This window comes from Corvus kubaryi, unplaced genomic scaffold (genome assembly GCF_017639235.1).
Source record: "Corvus kubaryi isolate FWS band 111438036 unplaced genomic scaffold, C.kubaryi_AGA036_p1.0 37308, whole genome shotgun sequence".
Taxonomy (NCBI): domain Eukaryota; kingdom Metazoa; phylum Chordata; class Aves; order Passeriformes; family Corvidae; genus Corvus; species Corvus kubaryi.
This window is the reverse complement of record NW_024581096.1, coordinates 13,604,142-13,620,206: the sequence shown is the minus strand read 5'-3', so window position 1 is coordinate 13,620,206 and position 16,065 is coordinate 13,604,142. Positions and strand designations below refer to the sequence as shown.

General features: G+C 42.4%; 1 protein-coding gene across 3 annotated transcripts in view; it reads right to left on the bottom strand.

Moving 5' to 3' along the window:
• The window catches only part of CCBE1 (collagen and calcium binding EGF domains 1), a 96,460-nt gene that overhangs the window by 9,286 nt on the left and 71,109 nt on the right, over positions 1-16,065 (bottom strand). For all 3 annotated transcript variants that reach the window (XM_042028572.1, XM_042028573.1, XM_042028574.1), the window contains 4 exons: positions 15,868-15,920; positions 10,502-10,636; positions 9,719-9,856; positions 4,438-4,544 (listed from right to left, as the gene is read on the bottom strand). In XM_042028572.1, the coding sequence (XP_041884506.1) occupies positions 4,438-4,544; positions 9,719-9,856; positions 10,502-10,636; positions 15,868-15,920 (433 nt within the window). The remainder of the gene's footprint in view (positions 1-4,437; positions 4,545-9,718; positions 9,857-10,501; positions 10,637-15,867; positions 15,921-16,065) is intronic.

Sequence of the window (16,065 nt, the reverse complement as noted above, 5' to 3'; positions counted from 1 at the left end):
TTGTGAATCTGGGCCTAGAAAGTAACCACACTGTTTAACCAAACAGATATCTGGATCTGCTTTGCATGGAGACACAAAGATAAAGTAAGTGAGAATGCAAGGAGAATTGCACGCTATAGTTTAAAGTGTCATTATTCATTACATGTTTAATTATCCATGAAAAGTTCATCTATCCAGTTGAATACATTTAATAATTAAACATATTTAGTAATATTCTGCAAATGTTTGGTCTCTCCAGAGGCAGCTGAAGGGAGATGACAAGCCAGGAGGCTGGTCTGCAGTGAGAAAAAAAGTTTATTAGTGTTGAGTGGCTGCATGTAGACTTAGGGATTTTGCTCTGCCAAATGGAGCTGAAGCACTATTTCAGCAATACCAGTGCAGACCTACCCCTGGGTGAGCTTTGTACCTTCTTGAATGGATTTGGCTCTCTGGATAATTTGATGCTGAATTCTGCAACATTTGCCTGGGAAAGCTGCATTAAGTAAAATAGATGAGGACTCCTGCTATCTGACCAAGCTTTTTGTCAGCCATTAGGAGTTCTCTGAGCTGGGCTGTTCTCAAGGCTCCTACATGTTTCTGTAATTATTTGACATACATTCTTTTGTCATTACTTCAAACCTAATGTTTGTAATGCACAGGGGAAAAACCCAGCGTTATGCACCTGCAGTACCTATTTGAACTGGGCAAACAAGTTATTGCTTAAGGAATACAATTTAAAGGCAGGCAGTGCTGCTTGTAAATTGAGGTTGAATGCACAGAACAGTTCTGAAAAAAATAGCCAGGAAAAAAAAAGTTGGAAATGCTGAGATAGTTCCTGGTGGCATTTCCAAAACATCAGTTTGATTTTTGAGACTGGAACTCAAAATGTGATGACAGGAACACAACAATTTATCAGCCATTTCCAAGTTACGTTTTGGAGACCATTGCAGTTCCAAAGACAAGAGACTACACTATAGGCAAATTAAGCGTCGTGATGTAAGTCTTACAAGAATTTGATAGATTCACTCCACCCCTGCAGAAATCAGTGGCTGGATGAGGTAATATTTTCACAGAAGTCCCAAAGGGTGTTTCTTGTACACTCACTTCTATGAATCTGCTTTTCACAGAGAGTATGGGGATTCAGCATACCTATGGGCTCTGGGATGAGTTGTCATCTCTGCTTTTTCAAAGGAAAACATTTGCTTTGTTTACCAGTGACCCTGCGGCTTTCTCAGCCAACTTCCCAGCCAATGCAGCACAGACAAAACTGTGGGGCTACTGAAGATAAAGGACTACTCTGTGGGTCACAGCACCCTACCCCTGGGGCTGAAGAGGAAATTGCAGTAACTGGGGGCTCTCACAACATCAGTGGCCAGGGACCAGCATGGGAAGGTCTACTGACTGGCTCTGGTCAGCAAAGTTTTGTTTCCTGGAGGTGTGTCCACCCTGTTCAGAGCAGGCTCTTGGCTGGATACAAAGGAAAGGCTTGCAAGGACCTTCATGCTGCAAAACTTCCACTACAAGACACAAATCAACCAAGGACTCTGCAGTGCCAATGCTGCCCTGCTAAAACGGAGACACAAAGTCAAATCCTGTGGCTGTCTGAGAGTATTATGTTTTTAAGGTAGTTTTTGTGAGAATATTTTCAGTGTCATCAGTGAGTGCTTCTCCTGAGTGGTGGCCGCAGGTGAGTGGCAGATTAATTGAAGTAGTCTTTTTAGCTTGTGTGTAAATTTCTCAACATATCTCATTCTGGGGATCTATTGCTATATCAATTGATAAATAAATGTCACTTAGTACATAGACCCAGCCATGAATACTCTTCAGGTTATACTGCAACTGGTCAGACTGGAGTAAAAAGGTGCATTTAGTGGCAAAGACTCATCATGAAGGGGATTCGGAAGTGTATTCTTTTCTGATGCTTAGATATTTCCTCGTTCCTGCCAGCAAGGTTGTTGTAACAACTGAGTAAGTTAGAAAAGAAATCACATAGCTGCTGTGAAAGCATCTATGCATGCTTCCCCACTGAGTCAGCTGGACTTGAAGCATATGCTAGGAGTGCCAAAATACCCAGGCTCTGGTCTAGCTCACTGCTCTTTGATATCTTCTGGCCAGAAAATGGTTGTTTCATGCACTGGGCCAAACCATGTGTTTTTGTTGTTGACTCACAGCCTCTTAGGTATTGGCTACACTCACTGGCCTAATTTCTGTTTCACCTTTTAGCTGAACCAGGATCCTAGTACAGGGTGACCTTGGCTTTCTCCATCTACAGCTCCAAATCTTAATGGCCCTTGGAAAACAATGGGGTTTTTTTTCCATATGCATGCACATATTAGCAAGGGTAAATTCTAAAGAAAGATTGTTCTAGAAATAAGACTTCCATGTGCTGTCTTGCATGCTGCATTTGGAGTTTTGCATAGTTTCTAGGAGGTCTGTGGTTTAGAAAATTGGACAGTGCTTGTCAGGACTGACTTGGAACATGGCTTTCTAATTAAGATATTTAAACACATCTGTGCAATAGGATCAAACTTACTTGTTGGGTTTTTTTTAATTGTTGGCTGTGTGTCAGAGTGCCAGATATTTTCCCCCCAGCTTTTCAGCTTTCCACTCTTCTTCCTTTCATCAAGGTCTTAGATCAATCTAGGACTGCCCACAGACCTCTAGTCTATCAGGACAATGCATCTCATTGGATGACAGGCTTTTCTGCTAACCACAATTTTGAATAAAGTTCATAAAATCTGAAAGCCTTAACCACAAGACTGAAGACTCATTTCATAAACTTTCTTGCTGGCAGACAGAAATGAACTTTTCTATGCGAAACAGAACAGCTTTAACCACAGCTATTGAGAGGCATCCTCCCCAGAAGAACTTGGCCATGGGGAGTGGCTGGGGAAACATGAGGGTTGATGTCTCCCTGGGCAGAGAAGCACCATGGGGCCAGATCTCCACTCAGCATAGACAAAAGCTCTGCTCTCTGTGGGGTAAAAGCTGCTGAGGGTATCAGGAACCTTCTCTTCCAGCTCTTTCTGTGTAGAGCACAACCCAGTGGGTTCCCTCTGAGGATGCCAAGTAGATCAAGTCTCACTAGGAAGATACTGAGGGAAAAATTAAGTTATGGACTATGACAGGACTTAGCTATGAAGCAAGAGTGAGCTGCTTAATTTGTCCACAGCTACTGTACAAATGCCCACAGTGACAGGTGCCAGTGGTCTGAGTTTTCCTGGAATGAGTTTTGAGCACAAGCATCTAACAGCAGAAGTTAGACACAAAAAACTTCCATTAATTCCATCAATCAGCTCTTGCAGCAAACAATGTGACCCTCGGGTCCTTCCCTGGAGGTCAGTGTGAGCCTGCTCAGCATCACAGACAACAGCTAGAGAAACAGCCACTCAAAAGCATGGATCATTTTTAAATCTCTCTGCTACCAATTTTTTGAAAAACAGAATTTCCATCACATGTGAAATTCTGTCATGCCCACATTTGTGTTCAGACTGATTCAGAAGGAACACATGATATTTTGAGATTTTGGAGATAAAGAGTATCTCCAGCCTCAGTGAAAGTCACTTTAATGAAGCAGATTTCTTTCTTCCTAATATTAAATGAATAACATCAAATGCAGTGAGTGAATACACCAAATTGCGTTTTGACACAATGGAATGAAATTAATTGAGTACCCTGGCTGAAATTATTACAGCCTGTCAGCATGAATTGCTGAGGATATTCCTACAGAGAATTTCAATTTGAGAGAACTTCAGTGTTCAAAGGAGATGCCACTAGAAAAGGCATTACACCTGCATACCTGCATTTGGCTCTCCAAATCTGAGGCTGGGTCTTTGCATTATTTCAATCCTACTAAAGTGCAAAAGGGAGCTACATATAGGAGCAGTTAAACTCCAGGGGAAATTCCTAAATGCACTGTTCTCTACTTGCAAGGAAACACATGAAGACAAAAAAAAAGGTTTATGACTGAGGGTTTTTCCTCTTTAAATGGACAATCATATTTAAAGCTAGTGATGCTTTTGTTTACTCCCACACCTATTTGGAAAGAATCCTTTATCAGCACCCTTATTAATGCAAAATCATATTCCTGCATCTATGAAATGTCTTGCACTTGCTTACTCTGAAGGTGGATCATGTGCAAAATCTTGTGCGTTCAGAGTGAGTGAAAAGATCCGGCCCGCACAGATTGCCAAGAAACCCGGGCTCAGCCTGGGATGGGTGTTTGCCAGACTCTGTTAGCCTGAGCTTGGTAACACAGCTCCATGAACTTGTGCAGCAATGTGCTTCCAAGTTGTACAGAAGCGTAAGGGAGAGATGCCATTCCTACATGAGTTTAAAATACATTGCCATCCTCTCTGTTTGTACAAGGACCGCATGACAGCTCCAAACATTGAAATTAACCTCAGTTGTTGTAAAACATGCAGGTCTGGTAAAGACGTGACTGATCAGTGTTCATACCTTTTGCTTCAGCTGTAAAACCGTCTGCTTTATTTGATGGAATTCCTTGCAGGAGGCACAGCATGTCCCTGGTTTTGCCACATTTTCAGATTTCTCAGGAAGCCCAGCTGAAAGAAAGAAGTTTCTACTATAAAGATAAAGATTAAAAAAAAAGATATTCATAAAGTGATGGCATAAACAGCTTGAAGGTTGTTACATTTCCCCAGATTGTGAAAAGAGATACTTGCCATTATTAAATCTTTGACTGTGACTGTCTATGTAAAGCTGAGAAACTTTGCAGGGACAGCTCTGAGCACATTTTTAAAACAGCTGTTTCCAGTTAACAGTCCCCAAAGAATTCATTTTTTTAATACCTGGAAAAGTTCACACCCTTTCTTTTATCTTTTTGTTTAGGGTAGAATAACCCCATAGATCTGAACTGATTTACAGTCGCCTGAAGGGCAAATTTTCATATGCTATAAATTACAGTAAAATCCCTCACAATATGCTTATTTCACCCATTTTGCACAAACTGCTCTTTATCATCACGAGTTGTTCTCCATGTGATACAATCAGCCTGGGCAGAGGTGGGGATTGAGATTAATGACAGGGATTTAAATCCACACAAGAGGAAGGGTCACATCTGTTGATACTATGCATGAATGGGATCTTTTCAAGAATCCATTAAATTATTCAAACTGTGAGAGATATTGCAAATGTTATTTTTGTCCTTTCCCCAGTACCATACACAGTCAAGCAGTTCTGCCTTGCAAGGAAACAAGCATTGTTGTAACAGATGTCTGCTTAAAGACAAATCTGGTTTCCAAACCACAGGGTGGCACATACTGGCAAACTCTAGGTGAGTTTTTGTTCTCTTCAATGTTGCTGAGAAATATCAAGTGTATTGAGGCTCTGCATATGATGTATGACCTTGTATGATGTTACCTGGGAGGGTTGCTGGGCATGTGTGAGCACTGACCTTTCAGAGTATGTCCTGCAATGGAAAAACTGCAGGAGCTCCGGGTTAAAGCCAAGGAGTCTTCAAAATCTTCAAAAGGATCAGCTGTGATGTGCTGAGTTACTGTGTTACACTTCTCACTTGGACACACCCTTAAATGCCCTTCATCTCTTTGGAAATGCATATTGATTTTGAGACACCTGCATCTTTTTAAATGAACCTCGAAGTTTCTAACATTAAAAATATTATGTGCTACTTGACTTTAAATATTTGCAGGGTCCTGTAAGGAAGACTGCATCTACCTGATGGTCATCTATGGACCACCTATGCACATATTTATGAAAAACTGATCTTCAGTATGTTTAGTCTTTTGGATATAACGACACATCAGGTGTGATTGATTTTAGAAGACAAAAATTTGTCTCACTTATCTGCTAATCAGTTAGGTGAGAGGTGTAAGGGCAAGGTCCTGGAATAACCAGGAGCATTAAGACTGGTATTAGTACTGAACTGATTGGAAAATTGGGACACAAAGTCTTGGGTTTTTCTCCCAGTCATGAACTGCCTGTTCCCATGGCTGCATTCCAACACTCATATTATTTACCTTCTATATTGCACATATTATACATATATACACACAATATTACACATAATATTTACCATTTTTATGGCAGCAAGCACACACTGCTGTTTGAGCTTTGCAGCCCTTTCCCCAGCACAGGTTTAGTGCCTGATCAGCTTTCTGTGCAGTGTACAGATGGTTCAAAGATTTAAGGCCACATGGTACCTCTTGGTGTTTTCCAATGGACTCTACACACCATAGATAGAATTTCCCCAAATTTCAGCTATGCTGGATTCAAGACTATTTAGCCACAAGACCTCTCAGAGGAACTCCAGCATTTCTGAGAAGGTACCAGAACACACAGCATTTGCTGCTTTCTTTCTTCTCTCCTGTATTCCTAATGCTAATCATTCTTCCTTTGATTCACTCCAAAGCCTCTTTGCCCATAAAGCTTTCTCTTGTAGATGAAATAATCTGCACCATGCAGGGCTTTTTTCCTTAAGAGGGAATTGAGGTGCTGTAATGAAGACACCTCTTGACATCTCTGTAAAATAAATTTGCTCTTGACCACAAGTCAGTTTTGTGGAGTTCTTACTCCCTCTCCAATTTCCACTGGGAAAAACCCAGTGTCTTGACATGCCCTTTTTTGGACCTGTGTAGGAGTTACAGATGCACGTATATGGAACCATTAGGAAAAAAAAAAAAAGCCTTTTTTTCTTTTCTTTTTTTTTTCTTTTTCAAAGACCAATAAAGTCTGGATTTTGTACTAGTCTCAACAAAATTTTCTTTTAATAGCTATCTCACCAAATGAGTTTTATCATTGTGTTAAGTAATGTTGCTGAAAGCAACACAGGGTCATAGGGAGAAACTGCCAGAGTCTCTGCTATTGGAAACCTAATGCAATCCCACCAGAATCAGTGGAATTATATGTAGATTAAGAAGCAGTGAATTTGGCCTCGTGCTTCATCATAAAACCCGGTTTATCTTCCAGAAGGATGTGGCACACGGGGCTGACAAGTATAGATAAAACAGGGCTGTAACAATCCATGGAGATGAATGCTGGGGGGATCAGCTAATGTTTGGGAAATGTCATACCAGTGAGATTTCTGCAAATCCAGTTGGATTGACTTGTCAGAGGAAGAAGTCCAACATCCTCATATGAGCAAGCATCCCATGAGAGAGGTGGAATCCCCCTAACTCATACCAGACAGAGGTGATGATTTGCCCAGGGAAGGAGTCATCCATCAAATGCTCTACCCCCATCCAACCCTGTATCAGGACCAAACTATGAGTAAAGCCAGAATAAAGTGTGGATAAAGCCAGAAGTCACCTAGGACAGGCAAGCGGGGGCAAAAGGCCATTGGATGGAGCCACCCACACATGGGGCAGAAGCCGAGGTCAGCTAGCAGGGTCAGTGGGGCCAGCACTGAGCGAGGCACTTACATAACCTATTTCCATTTCACAGACCTACACAAGGAAACTGAAATTATTTTGAAGAAGGCTTAAACCTGCCCCGTTTTTATAAAGGTTTCCCAGAACACAAAGTCTAGCTCATGCATGACGTTGCTGTCCTGTTGGGGATCCTTTAATCTTGGTGAGACACTGGTGAGCCCTGTGGCACCTAGTGCTAAGAGATCTGCTTGGGGGAGTGATGTGTTTTCTTTGTGTATGGGCTCGGAGGCTGTGCCGTGCTGGTGCTGGAAGAGGAGGAGGTGCTGGCAGGGCAGAGCTCTGCGGGAGCTCTGCTGCGGGCGGTCTTCGCAGGGAGGCTGTTGAGCCGATCATCTGTGTTGTGTTATCTGGGCTCAGCCTGCTGAGATGGTTTCCTCTGCCTACTTCTGCATGGGTAGCTGTATTGCCTCCATCAAATGGGACTGTGGATGCAAGAAAAAATGCTCCCTATTCTTGTGTCCACTGACCAACCCAAAGCTCTCTGTCAAGACACTTACAGAGCCCAAAAAAAGTGACCACATTGCAGCCACTTACAGAGCCAAAAAAGTGTCCAAATTGCATCCTTCGGGGATGGAGCAATGAAAACACGGCTGTATCTCCCGGAAAACATTCAACCTCGCTAGAGATGGGGAGGCGTACATGTCTTTTAGCCTCTCACACTAGATTTTAAAATAAGTTATAAGTGTTCAGGCTACGATGAAAAGCAAATGATGCGTTTATTAGGAAGCCGCTCCGGCACGGATGCGGTGCAGGGCTGGGGCTGGCCGCGGGGTGGAGCGTCGCTACAGCTGGTTCCTTACATAACCATTTTCCTAGGAATGAGTTACGGACACAGCTCCTCTCATTTTCACCAGAGGTCTGAAAATTCGCAGCATTTATGTGGAGTACAGCGGGGTAGCTGAGCAGAAAGCATCCTTCTTTACTCCGAACAGCTGATTTGGGAGATATCTGGAGAGATGTTGGGTATTTCATTCCAGACTATCTGCTGGAACTGACATTTTTATGTGCTGTGTACGTTCAGTGTAAAAATGGTGGTTTCAAACAGTAGAATTATTTCCACAGCCTTGAATATTTTGAATGGTTGGTTATCTTGAATGTTTTGGATATTACTGTATCAAGAAATTTGAACCACCCAGAGGAAAAGTTAAAAAACCCTCTCTATTTGTAAGGGGATTATCAAGGTTATATCTCTTTCCTTTATCACACACACACACACATAAGGAAAAAATGTTTTAAAACTACAAGGAACAATTAAAGCTAATGGAGTGGCTCCAGTTACACATTTTCAGATGAAAATCAAAATTATAAATTGCTCTGGCCATCCAGTGGGATTTGCATCACCCTGTGATACCACATTCAGTCATTAATTGATGAACCTGTGGTAAGTCACCATTCATCAAAAGTTGCTGGGGTTTTTTTCCAGAGCACTGTTCTCTTCCTTCTTCCTTTTAAAATTTACATATTGGTGTTTAATCTGTAATATTCTAAATGCTGTAATTTAATAACTGGGATGAGGTTAAAACCTTTAAAATCATTTATACACAGCACATGTATACACTTTGGACCAACAGTGAAATGCAAGAACAAGCCTTTACTTTTCTTTCTTTCCCATCACATTTCATGGTCAAAAAAGAAAAAAAAAAGAACGAAAAAAAATCTGACCCCAGCCACAGGACACAGAAACTAATTGAAGGTCAGCAGCATTTGGTCTTAGTCAATGTAATTTAGAAATTGATTTAAGCAATGCTTGAAAAGTGTGTTGGACTCCCAGATACACATTTTTGGAGCCTCTAAGAGCCAAGGGTCTCTAGCCATCCAACCTAGGCCATTTGCTAATCTCAGATGTGGGCAGGTAAATACAAATTAAAGTTACTGAAATTATTGAATTAGCAGGTGAAATTAATGAAAGTTTTTAGGGCTCATCATCTGCTAATATTTTTTCCTATGTCTCCTTATCTCTGGACCACAAAAAAGGTACAATCCAGGTTGGTATCAAAGCAAAATACGGCTTTTAGCAACTGGATCCAGCAGAAATGATCTAACTGAAGCTGTAATGGTAAAGTTCACTATTCAGCTGTTCTGCCTCCATGGGGGAACATGCCTTCCACATCCTCCAGTGAACTTGTGCATTAGAGGACAGCATGTGGCAGGGCTGCTCCACAGGTGCTCAGGTGCCCCGTGAACAGCCCAGCTGCTCCAGGAGCATCAGCTACATCCCAGCTTTGGACCCCCAGCTCCAAGTGTAGCACTGGGAGCAGTTCCTTTTCATGACAGACCAGCTCTTTAGACACCCATTTGGCCCAGGACATTTAACCTGCACTAGCACCTGCCTTTATCTCCTTTGGTGCATGTCCTGCCATCCTCCTCCCGGACGTAGCCTTCATGACACTCACACCTGTAGCTGCCCATGGTGTTGACACAGATCTGAGAGCACAGCGTCCCGTTGCTCGTGGCACACTCATCGATATCTGGAGAGAAGCAAAGTTAAAAATACCCTGTAGCTGGAGGTTTCAGACCTCAAATACAATAAAAGACTTCCTTTAGACATAAAAAGAGATTTTGTGGTTAAACAAACAAGTGATTGCAGCACCGCTGGAGCCTTTGGGCAAGATGCACTATATTGTTATTAATACACCTGGCATTTTATCACTGAACATTGCTCGACAGTCTCCTTGCATTGCAAAGCTCAATTCTGCAAACCTTGGCTTCCTGGCACGGCAAACCACACAGAGCAGGACCATATGTAAATGATCAGTCCTGAATTATATACTGGCCATCTGAATCAAACCCCAAGGATTAGTTTTCATTATTAGGCCTGGTAATAATGCTTCAATATTTAGCAAATATGGCTCACAACCTGCAGGAGGAATTAAAGGAAAAATTACATCAGCCCAACACTTCAAAGTGTTTGGGTGTGTGTGTCTTGTAGGTAATACCTCCTAATAATTTCAGGGAAATCTAGATCTCTCAATTCTTAACATAGTTAATCCCCACATTTCTTCTTTAATAATATTGAGAACAAGAAATGTTTCAGATCCTAACTGACTCCTAAAAGACCCAAGGGAGCAGCATAAATCATTAACCAGATGAGCTCAACATGCTCATCTACCCACCCAGGCAGTAAGGCTTCTCTCTGTTCCTGTGCCTCTCCCGATCATAGCGGTATCCAGGATAGCAGGTGCATAGGACTCGCCCAAAATTGTCAGTGCACTGCTGTTCACAGGGAGCTTCGGCACAGACATCGTAGTCTAAGGGAGAGAAAAACATGGTTAGGAAAAACACCAAAGGCAGTAGATGGATGATATTTTGACAGCAAACATTTCACCTCTCTGCTAATTAATACAAAGTTGAGTTACATTGTTTTTAAGGACTGAAGGAACCTAGATATAAAACATCCATGAGACATAAGCAAAGGAATATATTAAAATTGTAATTGCTATTCACAGCTTTACACTAGTTAGACTATTTCTTAAATTTGTATTTTAAGCAAGGGTCACTTTTGCAGTTGGCAGATTTTAAGAATTTTTTCACAGAAATATTAAATTACCTAAAACTTTAAAAAATTTTCTTCAATAGATTTTTAAGTCTGATAGCAACATTTCCTATGCAGAATACTGTGAAAAACCATGAGGCTAACTGCCAAAGCCAGGCAGAGAATACATCACAAAGAAAAGTTAATTACATCACATGTTAATTGTTCAAAGCCAGATATAACCCTTCTAGCAAAGAATGCATTGTTACAAACCCATCAGCTCTCTTAATAACAGCAGTGTGCAGATTAGGGTATGTTAGGGAAATCCCAGAATACTGAAGTCCCTGTTTGATACCCAAAGGAGGGAAAATCTGTTTCTAATTTCACTGCTATGCAGCAGCAGAGCTGAAGTCTTGGGAATGGATACCAGAGCACAACAGGGTCTGACCTGCATTTCTGTCCTGCCAGGGGCTGGATTTGGCCCCTGGTGTGGTGCTGTCCTCCTCCCAGGGCTGGGGGGAGAAGGACAGCTCCCAGCCATGGGTGTGAGGGTTTTGCAGCACCATAGGGAGCATCTTCCAGGAGATACCAGGAGATGAAGAGGCATCTGGTCTCAAAACCAGCTTAGGCACACCCTGCCCAAGGTCAGGTTTTACACCAAAGCAAGCAGCAGTTTCTGTGACCATTTCAAAGAACATCACCCCCCAGAGAGCATCCAGGTGGCTGTGACAATCCAGTGACTGGGTACTGGGGGCCACAGCAGAAATATCTCATCCATGCTCCAGACCAAACATGTCCAAACAAAATCTAAGTGGTTCAAGCGAGTTCCCAGCACAGCACTGTTTCCATCTACATCATTAAAACTCATTATTGACTCACCCTAATGACTAGCAGATACCTCTGGATATGATGATTGTTCCAAACAATTAAAACAAGCCAAGAGATGGTAAAGTAAATGAAAACACATTTTCTGTACTAAGTATATAGAGCACATGTGTAGCTCTGGGTTTAAAAGTGACAGTGTGCCAAAGTAGAGAAAAGCACAAAATGAGACTTAACAAGATGCTGTATCTCACACCAGAGCCCCTTAGACGAAAATGTACTATTGTAATAGACATACTACTGTAACAGTGCCAAGCATTCTGCTTGTCACCTCCTGAATAACAGGCATCCTTTCTTTCCTTCTTGCTGCACAACTTGAGGTCTGCCTGCAGTGCTGTGGTAGTGAATGGCAATGCTAGGACCCCTGCAGTAACCAGCGTCAAACAGTGCAGAGCCATTAAAGGAAAACATAGCTCTCACCTTCTAACTGTTCAGTCTGGGGGCAGTTTGGACTCTTTAGGTGATGCTGGGCTGTAAATTCCTGTTATATTTGACAGAACTAAATAGTCCCAACTATAAAGCATTGCTGGTGTTTCTCCTGGGCATGGTTGCAATTTTTGTTTTCCACTGAAACAAAATCAGAGTGAGAACAGGATAGAAGGCCTGGAGGTGAACATGCCTGCTCCTTGGCCAGCGTACCCACTCGGGTGCTGGACTTGGCCTGTGCTGTGTTCTGCTATTCAGAGCAGAGGTAAAACAAGCCCTGGCCTCCCTGTGCTTCCATGAGTAGATGTGCCCTAACAAAATAAAAAAACCCCAATACTGGAAGGGCCCATCTCCCATCACAAGCAGGAGCAGCTATGCATAAATTTTTCCTAGTTTTGCTTTTCCCTAAGGGATGGATATGGCCCGCCATGTAGTCTAGTCCCAAGATGAAATATCCTTGCAGACAGAAAGCTTTTACTCATATCTAATCCAAACTGCCCTTACAGCCACTTAGGCTCATTTTTTTTTCCTCTTCTCCTCAACCATAAAGAACAGTTTACTTTCCCCCTTGCAGCGAGTTTCCACATACCTAAAAACTGTTATCACGTCTCCCCTCAGCCTCCTTTTCTCTAGACCAAACAATGCCAGGTCTTTTTATCCGTCTGTTGCCATATTTAATGTAACCAGTCTTTGAACATGGTTTTCATGTCCACCTCAGAACAGCTCCATCATGTCCATTGCCTCATTTACTTTCACACAAAGCTGGGGAAGGGTCCAGGAAGTACAAATATCCCTGCTAGTGATCCCACACAGTCAACCCAGAACACACAATGGTTGTAGGCACTTCCCAGGTCCCAGAGCTGTGTCCCCAGGGCTTGGTCCCAGCTAACATGACTTCCCTAGGAATAGTTCTCACAACTGGGGTGAAATTAGGCAAAAGCTGCTGCACCACCTGTGTGTGCTCTGCAGAACTGGGGATGCACATTCCCTCCTGTGTTCAAATTCCTTGTTTGCCAGCTCAGCACAATAATTGTGGTTTGAGGATGAATCAAAACCATAAAATGGTGATCACGCTGTTCCAGACTTTAGGAAAATGCAAAAGCCAAAGCAGAATAATAAATGTCTCTACATATGTTTCAATTAACTCAGAAATGACAATGCAGTATGGAAAGTTTACCAAGTAAACTTTTGAAACTACATTAGTAAGGAAAGAGCAGATCTGACTACGGCTTGCCTGCAATAGAGTATTTTACCATGAATTCAACCACACCCAACTCAGGTAACAAACCAGTGGTAGGAAGGGTGGTCTCCAAAATAAACTGCAGATGTGCTACATCTGTTCCTTCTTCACTCTATGATGCCATGAGACAGGACATGAGCCTGGACTTGGCTGGAGCTGTGAATCTCCAAAGCAAAGAAAAAGGAGATCACACAGGAGAAAAAAGTGAGGAGCTGTTTTTTGACCCCTCTTTGCTGAACAGGTGGAGCAGGAAGAGATGCTATGGAGAGAATCAGACACATGGAAGTAACTCCACTCAATGTTTCCTGAGGATCACTGCTCCCTGGTCCTGCAGCTGAAAGCCACAGCAAGAAGGTGAGTACAAAACAAATTAAATGCAGAACCTGGAGGCATAGACTCATACACTGCTACTGTACTGATTTCTGTTCCTTTTCAAGGGCAGATGAAAAATAACAGGACAAAACCCAAAACCAGATGTGGACAAAGACATGAGCCTTTGGGAAAGAGTCTGTTTAAGGAACAGTTGTCCCAGAAGGAGATTGGTGTCCCAAGGCAGCTATAAAAGGGTGGACAGGGGAGGATCTATATATACCTCTGTCAACCCTCCTCCCTGCAGCCACTGCTAAAGCACAGAGAAGACAGGGCTGGAACTACTTCTCACAGTTTCAACATGCCAGTACTGGATTAAAAGGTGCAGATGTGCTCTAATAAACTCACATCTGTAATGCATTTATGTGGCTGTGTTGAGATATGGATTTCATACAGCTACTCTGTCAAGATTATGCCAAAACAATGTGTGAAGAGCCAAGTGATGTCTTGTAACAGAGTAAGTGAAACGAATACTTCTGTGAATCATGTTTCTCATCCCTATACCAAGGGCCTGAGATTGTCTCCGATGTTATAGCAGTTGCTGTGGCCTCCGAAATTTCAGGCAACATACAGATAAAGCTGAAAAGGGGGAATGGAGAAACAAAGGGAGAGAAGCTGCAGCCAGCAGAGAATTGAATTAGGGGCAGAAACTCTCAGTTACTGAAATGCATTTAAAAGACAGGATTAGACAAAGTCAGAGAGCACATAATAAAAACTGCTTTCATAATCACCTAACATCTCAAGAGATGAAAATTAGAAGCCAGAATAATAGATTACCATGGCTCTCATTTTATTTTTGATCCTATTAATTCACCCTCTGTATCCATTATATTCAGTGAATAGCCAGTATATAAAATTCTTAAATCCATAGGAAAGCTGGACTGTAGAGTCCTGGCTTCTTTCCACCCTGAAACGGTTCAGGACTTCTGCCTCCAACACACACAGCTGCCTCCTCCAAGTGTTTGTCTCACACTGGAGCTGTCACCCTGTATCACACACGCTGACACAAAACTCACTGCAAAACCATGGGACAAGGAACTGTGAGCACCAATTTCACCCAAACCCTACCCAGGTCCTCCAGGTGCAGGGTGTAGTGGTTTGGTCCAAAATATTCATTACTGTTTACATAATGTTTTTCATCATGATCTGTTTCCCTCTTTTTTTTTGCTTTCCCCCCCAACAATTGTGTGGTATTTCTAGCCAGCAGCAAATAAGACACAAATAACAACAACAACAACAACAACAACAAACTCACAACAAACCATAAGGATTAGAGTTTGGGTTATAATCCCTGTTGGCTGGAGACTGTAATTCAAAACTGTCTGACTCTCCAGTATGTTAATTTGTCACTTTTTTTTCAAAACATCACCACCACAAACTAGGAAAATTCTTGGACCAAATCAAGGCTTTCCATATGTCATCAAATAGAAGAATGTGTTGCCATAGACCAACTTCTTAACCTGCTTTTTGGAGCAGACAAAGTTTATTGGCATGTCGTCTCTGGGCAGTTCCTGTGGTCCTACAACTTTGGAGCCAGTTTCATCCAAATCAGATCAATTTTTACTACTGCATGAACTACCCTGATTAAATCTGCGTCTTCCTTGGCCCCTGGTGACAAAGAAGCCATGCCCATGGGAAACTAAAGGCAGGACTAACTCACCTACTCACCATCTCCCTGTGCACTGACAAATCAAGTCAGCTGTACCAGATCCGAGGGATAAAAGGAGAAAGCCATTGTCCAGGTAAGATGTGCTTCTGGGTGCAGAGAGTGCTCCCAGCTACCCAGCCAAGGGCAGAACACGCTCCTCTGTTTGCAGTGCAGCAGGTCATGGCACAAGATCTGTGCAGCCACGTGTACTTAGGGAAGGATCAAGGCTTGGCATGCTAAGCAGAACTTTTGGAAGTTGTTGATCTTTTTGCTTTCCCAACAATTTCTGGGAAACGGTTCCTCTCCGCACTGATACATGAGGTATGGCCAAGCCTGTGCTTATATCAGGTTGCTCTTCCAAACAGACAATGTGGAGAACAGGGCAGATGGGGAAAGACAAATGCATGGGGACATGATGGGTAAGAACAGTGAAATCACATACCTTCAGGGATGCACTGTCCAAGAACAAACTTATAACCCTTACAGCATTTTTTCCTGAAAAACAATAAAATAAATAAATGAATAAATAAATGTATTTTCTGTAGATTGGCACTGCCTTTAAAAACAGCCATAGGTGGATTGTGGATGTGATGAACCAAACAAGATGAGGGTCCTGAGCACTGCAGTCGGAGGGTCTCTC